This window comes from Vespula vulgaris, chromosome 15 (assembly GCF_905475345.1).
Source record: "Vespula vulgaris chromosome 15, iyVesVulg1.1, whole genome shotgun sequence".
NCBI classification, from domain to species: Eukaryota; Metazoa; Arthropoda; class Insecta; order Hymenoptera; family Vespidae; genus Vespula; species Vespula vulgaris.
Genome location: NC_066600.1, coordinates 4,254,772 through 4,272,080, shown reverse-complemented (window position 1 = coordinate 4,272,080; position 17,309 = coordinate 4,254,772). Strand labels below are relative to the sequence as shown.

At 33.7% G+C, this 17,309-nt stretch overlaps 1 protein-coding gene across 1 annotated transcript in view; it reads right to left on the bottom strand.

Moving 5' to 3' along the window:
• Positions 1 to 17,309, bottom strand: part of LOC127069412 (uncharacterized) — a 129,748-nt gene that overhangs the window by 41,443 nt on the left and 70,996 nt on the right. The window contains exons 3-4 of the mRNA XM_051006418.1: positions 15,246 to 15,381; positions 5,678 to 5,811 (exon numbers count right to left, since the gene is read on the bottom strand). Of these exons, the coding sequence (XP_050862375.1) occupies positions 5,678 to 5,811; positions 15,246 to 15,381 (270 nt within the window). The remainder of the gene's footprint in view (positions 1 to 5,677; positions 5,812 to 15,245; positions 15,382 to 17,309) is intronic.

Genomic DNA, 17,309 nt, shown 5'->3' with positions numbered 1-17,309 from the left:
AAGAAAAGAAAAAGAGCTCGTATAACACGGTATACAGGTGTCCCATCTAATTAGTCTAGCTTAACCCTTATCATTCTAAGAATTTAATACCATGTTTGCCAGCTAACTTTGAACATATTTCGAAAATTTAAACTTGCCAAGGAAAGATGCTGCATAATTTTTTATCGGATAGTTTGTTTATCAGTGAAAATATTTATAAATGTTGCGTAGATATTAAATAGAAATATAAGGAACGATAACAAGTAAAGAAAATGAAAAAAAAAAAAATTAAAACGATACAATTTCATGGTATTACTGCCAGTTAGAGTGACAAACATTTAATATCTCTATTGTTTTTAATGTGATACAGAAATATATCTGTCACGGGAGAAAGTTGCATCGTTTGAAGGAAGAAATACAATGATATGAAAATTGTATAACACGTGCGACTCGTATTAGACGGATTTACGTAACGTGTCATGTATTTCCTCGTGTTATACCGAGAATCTACTGTACTCAAATCAAATTAACTTGGAGGTATGTATTTCTTAGCGTTTAAATTCAATTCTTCTTCGAGATAACATATCAACTCACGAAAGTGCGCAACATGGTAAGACGGTCGTTTTCAACGGGTATAAAACGATTCTGTTGAAACGTACTATAGTATCGTATGCGTTCCTTTCCCTTCCTCTCTCTCTTTCTCACTCCCTCTCTTTCTCTCTTCCACTCCTCTCGTGAATTTTGCTTCTACAGTTACGGAACGAGTACAATATTTCACGAGAGCCCGAGAACAATACCGACGACGCACACGGTCCACTCGGCCAACAAAGGAAAGAAAATACGCGAGGGTCACAGAAGGACTAGGAGGAAAGTTGTAAGTACGTATACAAGAACAACTAACCACACCACACCATCACTACTACCACCACCATCATCACCATCACCACCATACTACATTACTACACTATCCTACCACTAACATTACACCACCACCGCCACGCTACCACCATCATCGTCGCCACTACGGTCAGTTACATTACGTACCTTGCACGAACGAAAAGAAGACTGTGACTTACGGCCCAATAAAGTTTTTACGTTTCTTCTCACGCGCATGCAATTTCGATCTGCCTTTCGCGTTTCAAGTAAAATCAGGAATCGTGAGTTAATCGAGCGAGCAAGGTTACAACCGCGCGTTATAAAACCTCCCTTTCTATTCTTATCCCTTTCCCTTACCTCTTCGTATGTTCCTTAAATCCAACTTTTATATCGTCTCACCATAAAGTCAGAAATTATGGGGAGAACTCGTAAGAATAATAAAAGAAATAAACGTACTTGTCGTTGGATAGAAAATTTAACGAGCGAAATATCTTTTGAAGCTTAACTTCACTCTTACGAAATATCAAGACAGAATCAAAGTTAAGAAAAGTATATATCCTGAAATAAAAACTCAAAACTACGGACGGGGAAGACCAATTTTTTTTCCTTGTCTCTCTACTTCTTTTTTTCTTTATTATTATTATTATTATTATTATTATTACTATTATTATTATTATAGATAATGTCGAAGTATCGTCAAAAATATAAGTTAGATATGGTCGAATGGATTCCAGGAAAAGGTGCGAATGTTAACCGCAATAAATCTTCTGTCTGGACAATAAATCCCGTCCCGTCCATTATTGAAAAACGCACATATTTCCGTACCCTTTTTCGGCCGTAGAAGCACTCTTCGAGTACAATACTTTACGCGAGACACAAATGGATGGACTGGGAATATAGATGATCGAAGGAAAGATGGCTTGGGTTGGTTGAGAGGAGTGTAGGTAGATCTAAGAGAGTAAGGAAATAAAGGACGAAGAAATTCATCTGCCATCTTTCATATTCGCGTTATATTTGCCTTATAGCCTTTCTCGATAAGAAATATACACACACATACATACACACACATGCGTGATTCGAATCGTTGCCAATAGAAAAGAAACGTTAGTGGCAACGAGAAGATGTCATCGATCGTATCGAAATACTATAACTCGTTTTCTCTTTCAAAAAGATACGTCGTTTCTCTTTCTTCTTCTCATTCTTCGTTTCGATACTTCGGAGTTCGATACTTCGACGACTTTAACACATATTATCGACAAGAAAAACGACGGCTTGCGCATGACCGTATTCGTTTACTACCGTACAACAATGTAATAACGATAAAAACGAAATGATCTTTTTCTTTACAACGTTCTATATAAGTCCGATCGTTCGGATCGTATCAATTCGAAATTTATTAACGTTTCGTAAATACGTCCATTCGATTCAATTTGATCTCACTTCGTTTGACATTTACTCTACCGTAAAATGATTCTTTCCTACACTTTGTCTCGGATTTGATCCTTTGTCTTTTTTATTCTAAATCTCTTTATGAAGTAACCTCAGAGAAACAAAGAGCTTTCAAATCTTTCTACGAGACGGATAAAAAGGTAAATCCGCCATATGAAATTTCTTTTCAGGTATGTTTCGAAAAAACTTTTATCCAACTACTCAAGAGATAATCCTTGCGAAGAAAATCCCGTAAAGCGCGACGATCTCGTATCTTATTATTGGAGAAAATCGTTAGATTATTCGCCATGATAATCGTTATTGTTAAATACATTTAATTATCTACGTATATTCACATAATTCATGTACAATTCGGTATCGGTATTGTTTCTCAATTAAGTACAACGCGTATAGCTGATCAAACAGCAAACCACTGTGACCGAAAAGCATACTCGTATCGTAATGTATCTCTACTGTATTTTTGGTTAACAAGTATAATCTACATACATTCTATTCTCGCTTATATATTTCTCTTTATTCCTTGATTATATTATATCTATTTTATATATGTTCTCAATTATATTTCTATTCGTTTAATCGTATATTCAACGTTTGTGTATCCCATAATTAATACTTGCACTTTTATCTTTTTCCTAGCACGTAATAATAAATGTAATATAATAAATGATCCAATATAAAAACGAACGTTGTAATGATGGCGTGAATGGAACAATCATGAACCAATGTCAAAACAAGATAATTAATTACTGTCACATTATCTTTATTACATTTTCGTATCTCATATATTTTTTTTAATTATATACTTTCATTCATTATATTATTCATTTATATAAAATCACATGCATATCTGTTTGTTTTCTCTTGTTTACAATCGATATTTATCTCTATCTATCTACCTACAAAAAAATACATACGCAGAGAGAGAGAGAGAGAGAGAGAGAGAGAGAGAGAGAGAGAGAGAGAGAGAGAGAGAGACATGCATATATAGATACAACGTATCAATTTCTAAGATTGATCATTTTATAAAAAAATTCAGATAAAAAAAGGAAAAAAGGTGGAAAGAAAAAAAGTAAAACAAGTTAAATGCTCATCGCTTATGTAAATGGCAGAAACCAAAAAAAAAAAAAAGAAAAAGAAATAACAAAAAAGAAAACAAAAAAAAGAAAATATAAATCGTGAGGAAAATACGAAACTTAGTTCGAGAAACGAGTTCGAATACACGGACAAAAAGATAAGTGAACATTTTCGAAGTGAATTCCACCCGTGGGATTCGGAAGAGTAGAGGGAAGACAAAATTTGATTTCGAATCGTTTTCAAGGCGTAAGAAAACGCGATGAGAACGATAGATAGAAGGAGTCGTTTCGTTTCTCCAACGAGAAAAGGTACGTTACAAATTCGACGGATTTCGCTTAGGGACTTTCAGACGTTCTTTCTCGTACCCTCTTCCCCGTATCGCACTCACCTTCTCCCTCTCACCTCTCACCATCCAGCAATTTCTCCTACCCCTTTCTCGTTCTACATAAACCTTACAGAGAAAAAACATGCGCACGCGCGAACGCGAACGAGACGGGGCTCTAATTTTCTCCGTCAGCCGTCGGCCAACCACGAAAGAATGTCAGGGGTGGATGAGGGGTGGATCTTTTTTATGTCTCCCTCCTCCTTTCCCTTCCACCCCACTTTCCACCCTTCTCCTTGCATCTCCCTCTTCCAAGCATTTCATACTTTTTTTCTCGATTCCCTCTCGAGTCCTATAACGCGAGACGCGTGGTACGCCCTCGTTTTCCAGCATTCGGTCAAAGAAGTATAATGAAACTGCAACGAAGTGTTTTTTCCCCCCTATTCTTTTTTTTTATGAAAAGAGGAAAAAGAGGAGGAAGAAAAAGAAGAAAGAAAGAAGGAAAGAAAGAAAGAAAGATCTGGATGTTACTCCTTTATCATGAGTCATTTCAAAGTTTCTCGAACGTCAGCAGTTCTCGCGTTCGATCGCCTTTGGAAAGTAAATTTCGATGTAATTCCTATTAAAATGCGAACTTCCCAACATCGTCGAAGCAAGGAAAGAAGAAGACGAAGACGAAGAAGAAGAAGAAGAAGAAGAGGAGGAGGAGGAGGAGGAGGAGGAGGAAAAAGAAGAAAAAAGATTTCGGTTTCGCGAGAACGAGCAAACACCGGAGGGAATTACGCTCACCGTTTGGTCGTATCGGATAATGAGATCCTATGGCATCATCCTCCGGGATTATGGGTAATGCATTGCTGCCGGCAACACGCTTAGATTCCACTCAGGAAACAGTAAAACTTACGTAAGAGAGTTTTCGAGCGGATGTCACTCTACTCTTCAAAGTCTTTTCCTTTATAAACATTGTTATGCCATAAAAAAATATCTTTATAGGTTCATTATATATATAATATACATATATATGTTCCTATTAAATATATATTATATATATTATAAATATGTATATATTCCTATTTATATATATATATGTATATTATGTGAATGATGTATATATATATAATACAAAATTTCATCGTTTATGTTAATCGTATTAAAACCTCAATTCGTCAACACTAACGTTACAATTAATTTGATTATATCACGTTGACGAGAAAATAAATTATATTAAATCTCGTAATTTACTTTTTTTGAGCGTAACACCGAAGAAAATTTATTCACATCACTATGTAAGAATTCTAAATTTGGTTACTATGTAAACCGGACATTTCAGACGGAACGATCAAGATTAATGTTCTTTCGCTTTCGAAATATTACACTCTCGCTTATCGAAAATCGATAATCGAACGGTAACGAAGAAGAAGATCTCACGTTTAGAACGAGAGGAAGCAGATAGAACGCGAGAATCACGCGAGAGCATTCATCTGCGAACGAATCAATCTCCGTGGAATCCTCGTTTTCCCTCTTTTACCTTCCATTCTCGCTCGTCCTACTAACCGAATTTCAAAAAGGGGAACAGATTTTCATACTTCATTTCGGCCAATGAAAAAAAAAAAAAAGAAAGAAAGAAGAAGAAAAAGAAAGAAGAAGTAGGTATCGAAGTTGTACGAGTTTCGAACAACTTAAGTCGTGTTACTATAGCAAAAGGGAAAACTTCCCTCTTCCTAATCTTCTTTAACTTATATTAGCTCGTTTATTAGGTATATCTTATATATTACGACATCATTACTTCGTTATAGTTTCTATTAATTACTTGAAACAGGAAAGGAAAGAGGAAAGAAAAGAAGGTAGAGAAAAAAGGGAAAAAAAATAGAACTTTTATCGAGAGGAAAAATCAATCATACTTCCAGGCATACGATAACTTTGTCATAACTTAAATCAAGCAAAGAAAAAACTTATAATGTATCATACTGTATTTCTTACCGGTATGTTATTGAGAGCAAATGACAGACGAGCGGTTGGCCTCGATGCTGGTAAACTACAATTTGCTCGTAGAGTATCCCCAAGATCGTAACGTTCCCGATCAGATACAATAAAGGGTTTACCTTCTGGTAAAGCTGAAACATAATGAAAATTATTATCAATCATTCTTGCTCGTTGTCACTTGTGGATATATCACTCTATATATTAGTTCAATCTTTGTCTCTGTCTCTATCTATCTGTCTGTCTGTCTGTCTCTCTCTCTCTCTCTCTCTCTCTCTCTCTCTCTCTCGCATACATGCTCTTAAATCTTGCCAACAATCCCTGCCGGTAGCAGAGTCTCCTCGGTTAGGGTGGTAAACACTGTAATCCCTCGCCATTTTCTACCTTGCTACGGAACTTATCCAATATTCGAGCGGCACTGAGAAACCTGTTAGGTTAACTGTTTCGCACGGTACCGTACAAACTTATGCGTACGTAACTCCATTGGTACTCTTAGAAGATGATGGAAAAAGCAAGTCCCACTAACATCACTTCTAGCTCTTCTCGTTTGCGATGACACATGAGTTACGTGCATATATATACACACATACACACACATGTGTATGTATACTTGAACGTAATAGGCAAACAGTGTTGAGTGGATCCTCTTCTCTTTATAGTATTACGATCTACCGAGAATTATATGAATATTATACCGAGGAATAATCAAACAGAGTAACAACGAATATTCTCTTTTATTTATATGCTATAATAAATTCAATGTTTTTACATTTTATGTTGATATTGATATCTTAATTTTAAATTAATTCATATATTTTAAAATATATAGAAATTGATATTTTTGATTTCTCCAAGTTTTCTAAATTAAATTATTAATTTTGTTTTACTTCAAATATTTATATTTATAAAGTTTTATAAACCGAATGTAAAATTTTAATTCATTAAGAAACTGAAACGTAAACAAGAATCTTTTATGCTCATTATGATAAATTAGTAATTACAAATTTATGTTTAATCAAATTCTTTTATCTCTATAATATTAAGACGTATAAAATGATTCAATTTTTATTTTTATTCGATCCTTATTTCAATAAATATTATAATTATCGGTAATTTAATTCGATCGTTACATTTTCATTAAAAGGCATTAACAAAAAAGAAAATTAATATTATAATCTCTATAACTTTACTTTTAATTTATTACGCGCAAAATTCTTTTTCCAGTTCTTATAATCGAATTGCAATCTTATTACATTCTACTATTATTTTTTCTTAATTCCTATCAATTAAATGATATTACAAATCATTTATTTTTTAAAATTCTATTATAATATTTCTAATGTATAAATTTACGAAACGTGTCAACTATATACTTTTTATTACATATATATATATATATATATATATATATATATATATATATATATTTCATTAGTTACCATCTATTATACGATAAACTCTGTTCTATTAGAGTTAATTAAGCATTATTGCTATCTATATTCTCTTTAATCATTCTAACGATCGATCCGTATCTATTGTAGTACGTTCACTTAGATACGAGACATTAGAAGGTATGCAAACTAAAGGATATGATTATAAACTCCCATAGATTTTGCCAAGGGCAACGATAAAGAGCCGATTCGCGTTACGATAGTACGATTAATCGAATCCCAGTTATATCGACGTAGTACTATCGGGATCGGATTGAGTCTAGCTTAGAATCGATAGTATCTCTACGATATGGTACTTCTCGCACGAAAGAGCACGGACAAGCCAATCCGTTTCGAACGATGGAAATGGATTTTTTTACCACCTTCCTTCCTCCTTGCCACCCTCTCATATACCATAGGACGAAAGGACTCAACCCATACATTTTTCGATATCAAAGAATAGCACGATTCGCCGAACTAATGGAAACTCTATCGTACATTTACCTACTATTTTAACATGCACGCAATACCAAGTGAATCGTCGTTTTAAAGTCGCTTCGACAACACTGACTTTTCTCACTGCCACCGTTTACTCGCTTTTTTCTCTTTTATATTCTATTTTAACCGATTTTCACTTTTTATTATGACGAAACGAACGAACACGAGTCCGTAAAAAAGAAAAAGAAACACAAAAAAAGACCGACGACTATCGTTCGTGAGGATAACGATTGTTCGATTTGGTAACGCCTCGTTTCGAAGGTTCTACTGGGAGAACGAATTTTTGAAGCTTAAGAGCACTTTTAGATCGAGTACGAGAACAACGATGCTCTTTTCAAATTCAAGTATCTCGCGTACGCTCGAATGGAAAAACTTTTCGATGGTGAAAATCGCATGGAGATACGTGTAACTTGATTATTAGCAGTTTTATTCTTTATAAAAGAAACGATTTTTATTATTAGGTCGAATGTCATTTCTTTTTAAAGTGTATCGATTTTTCTTTCTTTCTTTCTTTCTTTCTTTTTTTTTTTGAAAGAGAAAGAGAGAGAGAGAGAAAAAGAGAAATTGTATTCTCTCTTCTTTCTTTTTCTACTTTTCTTTTTTGTTACTTTACTTTTGCTACTATTAACCAAGCACAGCAATTTGATTAAAAATTTGATTCCACACCCACGTTTGATCTCGCACTCATTCCTTCGTATCCCTTGGGTAACTCTTATCCATTGGGATCGCAGAAAAATCGATATCACGAAGAAAAAAAGAGGGGAGAACTATAGCATTGGAGAAAATCGACATGCAGCTACGATTTTTCCCGAGTAACTCTGCGAAAACTTCTCCGTGAAGAGATTCGTTTACCTTGAGAACATCCGACGGTATTATCGTAAAATATGAAATTCATATTTCCACTGAACGAAGAACGCCCAGGACGTACCACGAAAGATTCTTTTCGCTTCAATCCAAGAACGCTAATAAAGTACGCGATCCAAATGGATATCACGGGAGTGCCAATTCGTTGAAAATTTCGGACTTTATGTTTCCCAGAGGAAATAAAACGATTTTACGAAATTAATCGTGCAATTATTTTTTTGTCAATCATTTACATACACTCTGTGTGTGAGTGTGTGTGTGTTGCGTACATATAAATATATACAAGTATATAAGTATTACATACATCCTATGATGAAATAAATCATTTAGCCTTTTACATTTTGAGGTCACCTCTGACGTGACATTTCATGTTGTTAATAAAATAAATCAATAAGGTATGTGTACGTGAATATGAGATATTAAAAGTTGAAAAAATCAAATTACACTTGACCGAGTACGAAAGTTGAAGATAATTGTAATTCGAAGTGTTAAGTGATAATGTTTTCACATAAATTTAATTAGAATGAAAAAATGTTAAAAAGGTATAATATAAATACATATTGACGAATTTAATAAATATGGAATAATGAAATCACATCATCTATATATTTTTATATCATTATCCATATATCTATTTATATATGTACACAGACGCATGCGCGCACGCGATATATATATATATATGTTTGAACACATACACATATACATAGAAACATATTTCATTTATTAACACATTCGAAGTCGGCGATTTTAGAGCGAGTCCACTACCTAAAAGCCACGTACAATTTTCAAACGTCTATAGTTGAGGACGAGAGAGTTGGTTGTGCTATTTAAATACGATTATAATGTAATGGGTGAAATGACGTAGGACTACGTTTTCGCGTCTCTCAGCTACAGGATTTTGAAATGAACTGACGTAGTAGGACTACGTTACCGCTCTCGAATGTGTTAATAAACAACACGAAATACATACGTAAGTATGTATGTGTGTCCCCATTAAAATGTCCCACTCTGTATAATATCGTTTTTCAGGATTTTCACTAATGCTGCCATTTTAGTAACGTTTAAAATAGGTTCCATGTTGAAAAATGTCTCTTGGTCGTCCATCGTGCATAAAAGTATTATATTTACCAGCGGAACGCTTCGGCAATTCGCTTTACGCGCATAAACGAATTACTCGAATTTTACGTACTATTCGATTGCGACGTTTTTACGGCATAGCTAATTTGCGCCGCTTTAAAAGTATTTCACGCGGACAAATTCGTTCTCGCTGAACGACGTATTGGCCGGACGCGAGAGCGTGACCCACGCTATCCGCAAATTTAAATAGGCACCGCTCGCCAATGGTTCGACTCGCTAAAATTTTCCGGGGTTATTTCGAATGATTTTATTGTTCGTCCTCGGTATCGTCGACCGATTCTCTTTTAATTGAAATAACTCGCGGTGCTTATGCAAAATTCAAACGACTTTTAGAACGAAGAATGGCTAGTCGAATTTATAAATTGTATTAACAATTATCAAGGTTTAAGCTAAATTATATTTTGAACGCGGATACACAAAAATGAAATAATAAATCATTTTTCATGAAATCCATGAATATTTATAGTTTTCATTGTATTACCTATTTACATTATTCTCTCTATAACTTTTATTTATTCAGAAGTCTGATTAGATTCTTGAGAAGTGTCGCGCGAGTTCTGTCCCACGCTCGAAAATTATGTAAAAGAAAATTCACTCTACTTTTCTCTTGTATATCTTTTCCATTAACGAGAGAAAGTTTTCACCTTCCTTTTTCTTCTTTTTGTTTTTTGCTTAATTTTCTTTTCTTATTTTTTTTTTTTTTCTGTAAACATCTTAATTATCAATGACTTTAAATTTCTCGTTTCTTCGCAACACGTCTTGTCAGATATAAGAATTGACAGATATAAGAACTTGCTCAAAGATTTAAATGATTGGTACAAAAGAATTACTACTTTTTGTCCTCATAATATAAACTATAATATTGAAAGAAGTTGAAAGCAGAAATTTAAGAAAATAGTTTATTGGCAAGTAACTCATTCGACGATAGAAATTGTCAAGATAACATTTTTTTATTGTTCAATTTTAAATATTGATCAATTAATTTTAGCATTCGTACATCTTTTTCTGAATTTCTTAATTAAATTTCGCACAAAGACTCCAACCTTTACTTAACAAACTAACTATTGTTATATCATTTACATAAGTATTCGTACAATACAATATGTATAATATTTTCCATTTCTCCACTCTATACGAATGCTAAAGTTCCCCTACAAATATAATTCTATACATTGATAAATATATAATCTAAATAATAATTTTTTTCTGATATTACTCGAGAAGATGAAAAAGAAGAAAAAAAAAATCAATTGTGTTTCTGTTTCTCGAATATCAATGAAATTATTAAAAAACGATAAATCACTTTAATTCAACGAAACAAATGGGTATTGTAAATTTTCGAGATGGCTATTATACACAGGACCAGTTAATTACTAAAACCCATGAAACGTATTCATTCTCCCTGAAGTCTGTCCATAGAGAGAGAAAGAGAAAGAGAGAGAGAACCGGCGGTAAACTTTTCGCCACGATTTGCCACTGTCTCAAACATAAAGCATTAGCTATCAGGAGAAAACAATGCTCGAAGTGTATTCTGTAACGCCCGGGAGGTGCCTGTCACAATGCTACCCAATAATTTAGCTTTCCTCCCCTATTATTGTCGTCATTAGACAGACTCGCAAAGACTCTATATATTTTATTTCTATTCTTACATATATACACACACAATAATCTTTAACTTCTTATTTCAAAAGAATCTTACGAATTTATTTACTAAACTGTATTCCGCAAATATTTGCAAAACTTTGTTCGCCGTACTTCCTTTTCCAGTTTAATAAAAATCACATTTCTCTCTCGTAAAAAAAAAAAATTAATAGCCAACGTCATAGGTCAATTATATCTTCCAATAACGTCGAAACGGAACAGAAAAAATTGAAAAAGAAAAAAAAAGAAAAAAAGATATAAACAAAGAAAAATTTCCGAAAATACGTTTTACGTGAGTTTCACGAATAACGAGCGATATTACAAAGCACGTAACGTGTACCAACATTAAGGGTAAACAGGATGGAAAACAATGGCACAAAGGAGGAGAAACAAAAACTTTCATAAATTGTGGAATTTTCGAAGTTTCGTCGATCGGTCGACGTTATGGCATTATACGAGAGAACGTTCAGCGAAACTCGTAAAACATGAACGGCGACGTTGGTTTTCGATGGCAAGTCGCTGGACTAGTGGAAAGAAGGAAAGAAGAGACAGAAAGGGAGAGAGAGAGAGATAGATAGATAGATAGAGAAAGAGAAAGAGAAAGAGAGAGAAAAAAAATTCCATCCGATCATAAAGTTCCTTCTCGGAAGGCAGTTTCCCGAGCGTGTTCGAATCGAGTGCACATATACACACATATACACACATACACCTACACACATATACATGTATACACATATACACATACAGACATGAGAGTGTGTGATTGCGGTGCGAATCGCAGCGCGTACTCGCGAGAGGAGATCGGAAAAATATACGCGTACGTTCGCGCGCTCCTCGGCGATTGTCTGCGAAGTCACTGATCAAAAGAAAAATGGAAGAACGGTTTTATCGAAAGGATTCATTTTATAGCGTTCGGGCATTCTCCTCTTTTCCTATCCTATCTTATTCTCTCCGCAAGCTCACTCACCCCATTCACCAAGGTTCGCTTATACGTTCGAAGCTTCGAGCAACGAATTCATATGTAGGTGCACGTGCAACCACCCTCCCTCTCAACTCTTACTACCAACCACCACTCTACTATCTACTTCACTTTACTCTCTCCCTCTCTCTCTCTTTATATAATATATATATATATATATATATATATATATATATATATATATATATATCTTTCTCTTTCGTTCTTTCTTTTTCTCTCTCTTTCTCGTGCGCGCATTGGATTGAGGGCAAAACTGGATTTCGATTTCTCGCAGGTGACTTCGAAAAGACGGCAACATTCGTGCGAATCTTCGAGGAAGACGAGGGCCAAGAAGTGAAGGAGTTGTCTGTCGTTTCTACGAGAAACATATGAGAAAGGATAGATAGAGAGAGGAGAGAGAGGGTGAGAGAGAGAGGCTTGCAAGACCCCTTTGAGGAGAACTCGACGGATATATTGGAAAATTGCTACCTCGCGGTTATTCTCCCACGCTCGGGAAAACCACACTGGCATTACATCTATATAGGTAGATATATACCGGATGTGACGAAAGTCAGCGCGACGAAGTGGTCTCTTCCGTCGAATGTTCTTTATAGTTTTTAATATCGCAAGATCGGGAGTGGTCTTTATGATAGATTTTTCTACGAAGTGGATTTGACCCACTCACCAAACCATATTAAATTTTTTTCAGTCTATTTGGAATAGGTACTATTCGATTTATTGCGAATTATATTATAAAACTAAGTAATTAGATCTGTTGATAAATATTTAGCTCAGATATGTAATATAAATTAATTAAAAGTAGAATAACAATTGCGTAATATAGATATTTCGTATCTCATTTTGTACTCTTTACCAAGTATATATAATATAATATAATATAATATAATATAATATAATATAATATAATATAATATAATATAATATAATATAATATAATATAATATAATATAATATAATATATATAATTTATTATATTATATTTATTATATTATATTACATTATATATATATGAAAAATATAATACATATATATAAATCGAATAGAAAACATGATATAAAATATCTTAAAAGATATAACTTTATAAACTCACCCCTATCAAGGATACGACAAGCCTGTCTTCATTCAGTTAGTTTCTCAAGGAGATGCCAGAGTCAAGGTATCGTTAGTCACGCGATCACTTAACGAATTCTCATGAGAGATCTCTGCGACTCTGGCGAGCGAATGTTTTACTGCCCTGAGAGTCTCTTCTCGCTTGAGGTACTTGTGACCGACTTAAAGTAGACACGTGCGCTTTATAAAGGATCTAAATGTGTACGTATGTATGTATGTATGTATGTATATATGTATATATGTATATATGTGTATATATATATATATATATATATATATATATATATTATATACGTGTGTAAGTAATCTTAAGTGACTTTTCTCGAACACTTGAAACATTTTATACGAAGAATATTTCATTGACGCCACACCTTCTTAAATGAAACAATATCTTAACAATTTAAATTTTCGATAAAAATTTTGTATGTTTCATGGACAAATTGCGTGTATATTCAAAAACAGAAAAGAAACGGGGAAAAAAAACAGAAAAAAAATTCAAACAACGACGGTAGCTATCGTTTATGCGATAGAAAACGGAACGATTTTTCATGCCAAACAGAAAAAGCTTCCGTTTGAATCTCCTCGAGGTAGTAAAAGCAAAAGCTTGAACGAAGCTCGAACAGCTTCAACGAAACATCGGAGGAAAAACACGAAACGTTCACGAAAAACCTCCATTAGGAGTACCCTTTCATTTCCCATTGGTAAACTACAGACCCATCGAAAACTAAAAGTTCGTAAAACCGCGTACGCGTATTCACGTTTAATCGAGACTCTGGGTAATCATCGACGTGTTAGCTTCTTTTCCTCGACGCAAATATCCTTCTTCGAGTTCGCTCGTATACGTGGTATTAACCACAAACCTCCTGTTCCTGATCGATATGCTTTGATCTAATGGTTTATGCAGAATGCGTGGGAGAACGATAAACGTTGCATACTCACTGAATTGGCTTATATCATGAAGATTCTAATCATAAATCGAGAAAGAGAGAGAGAGAGAGAGAGAGAGAGAGAGAGAGAGAGAGAGAGAGAGAGAGAGAGAGAGAGAGAGAGAGAGAGAGAGAGAGAGAGAGAGAGAGAGAGAGAGAGAGAGAGAGAGAGAGAGAGAGTCTATGGTCATGTAGATTAATATTTTACTTAATTCGTCGAGAATAATCAGAATGAATTTTTTAAAATAATTATAACACATGCTATATATATATTCATTATACATTTCTGTAGATCTTATTATATACTAACCGTTCGAATTATAATCCTACTTTTTCTATCCTAAATTCTAATTTAAATCTTTTCCAGTTTTGATAATCACATATTAGATATACTCGTAATGCGTAAATATATCATCAACGAAATTTTTCGATAAAATTATTTCCTTCTGATTTTATTATTTTATTAAATAAATAAAAGGTAAAATCATACCAGATGTTATAGCATAACGTAAATGATTAAATATATTATACGTGAAAATATTAATTAATTTTTTCTCTTTCTCTCTCTCTCTCTCTCCCTCTCTTTCTCTCTCTCTCTCTCTCTCTCCCTCTCTTTCTCTTTCTCTCTCTTTCTTTCGTTTACTATTAAAAAGATGTCAAGATGAAGATAGTAAAGGACAGAGAAGATACGAAGAGTGATGCGGAAAGGAGATTACGCGTTCGATAGAACGAAGCACGTGCAAGCACTGCTCGAGGCGAACTTGGAAACCGAATGCGGGATAACACACACAGAGAGAGAGAGAGACAGACAGACAGAAAGACAGAGACAGAGACATAGACAGAGACAGAGAGAGAGAGAGAGAATATGGGGATGTGGTAAAAGGGTTGTCTCTGAGTGAGTCGTGGAGAAAGGTAGAGAGAGAGAGAGAGAGAGCTACGTGTTTCGTGATACTCAGTAATGCTGTGGAGCGTGTACTTACACACTACGGTAAGATTCTTCGTGGCGGAGGCTGTGGAGAAGGTCGGCGCGTCTGCTGTAACTTCGCAGCTGAACGTACCCGAGAGGGCGAAGTCGACGTTGTGCAGCGTTACCTCGTTGTTGTTGGACTTACCAGCCTGAAACCGCACATTGAAAATGTACTGACGTTGTGCTCAAGTTACCTCTCAGACATGAGATATTTAACTTATCACCCGTTTCAATTAATATTTATGATTGTTTTTTCAATATACATAACCGTTCGTTATATACATATTTGTTATTGTTCAACATAACAATTTACATAACATAAATCTGGTTTTATCAATAAAATGAATATTCATATTTCTAACTGGTAAAAAGAAAAGAAAAATCTTATATTACGGAAAGGAATTATAATAAGGTAATGTATAATTCTATTCGTTATACCTTTAAATTTTCTTGGGAGTTCGGAGATATCGTTTAAATCTTTATGCGAGTAAGGACGAGACGAGACTGAATGTGATCTAGTGAGTTTCTTTTTCTTTTAGTCCGTATGTTGTTAATGTGTACAAAATTTATCCTTAGCGTTAGTTATAATGTTTTTCATAGAAAGAGAAATAAAGAGAGTAAAAGAAAGGGAAATATAAGCAAAACGTAAATACAGCTTGTCTACTTACGGATATACGTATATGTAAATATTTTGTGTAGTATGTATGTTATCCCTCGTGTCTTGTATATGTATTTATGTATATGTACTGTCTAATAAAACAATATGGACGAAACTACGGATAGTCTTAGAAATTTATACAATGTTTATGAACACGTCTAATATACATATATGTATAATACAGAATGTTTCCGAAAATGTGGACATAACTTCGGGGATAGATTCAGTTAAGTTAATATAAGAAAAAAAATTCATATAAACATATGCCCGATACGATCTTGTTTCCGAATTATAGCAGTTTTTATGTGTAAGCTTGTTATTTAATAATTTTCATCGAAATTATTCAAAGTGGCCATTCTCGGCTTGAATACGTCGTATCATAGATCTCACTCGTTCAAAAATACCAGGTGTCGTTTAAATTCGTCGATAACATTTTTGAATACGATATCGCAATTCTTTAACATCGTTTATTAATGCATTCTAAACCAAAAACTATAGGTAGTCCCATAAATAAAAATCGATTTATATCAGGTGATCGTGTTGAACAATTAATTGAATCTTTACGATCATTTATTAGGGACTCTCTCATTTAAAAACAGTCTCGTTAGTCGATTAAAACGTGGTGGATGCTTCATCATACATAAACCATATATGGTTGATGACATCAAACGATGTCTTCCAACAGTTTCATGTAAGCTTTCTCTTAAAAATGAACTGTATGATTCGTCAGTTAATGTCTCATTCAGAAAAACTGGTTCGATCAAATGGTCGGTAATTATTCTTGACAAAGGAGTCATACGAATTACTGGAAAACAAAAACGGCTATAATTTAGAAACAAGGTCATATCGGCCATATGTTTATACAAACTTTTGCTCTTATTTTAGCATACTGAATCTATCTCTAAAGATATGCCCACTTTTTCGGAAACACTGTACACATAACGATTATTTCCTTTTTTTTTTTTAATCGCTTTCATCATTCGTTTTCGAAAAAGCAAATAGTAATAAAGAAATTCAGTTTATCGATGTAAATCGATTTTAGCGAAAATTCATATATTTGTTGACAGATAAAACATTTACTTTGATATCTTAAAAATATGAAAATATTTTTTTAATTTTAACAATGAAATTTAATATTTTATAAAATCCATTCGTTGGCATGACTCACTAAAAAATGAATTTAAGCTCACGTATTTATTCATAATCAAAATTTTTTTTTTCCTCGACAAATTTAAAATATAAAAAAAATAGATAGCTAGATAGATAGATGTAAAGAATTATTTTTTGATTAAAGGGATTAAATCAATTTAGTTATCCGAATCAATTTATTCGCATAATGTGTTACGAAAATCAATTAAAATGAAAATTTGCATCTATCTGTTAAATAAATAAAATACAATATTTAGAATCCTTAAAACT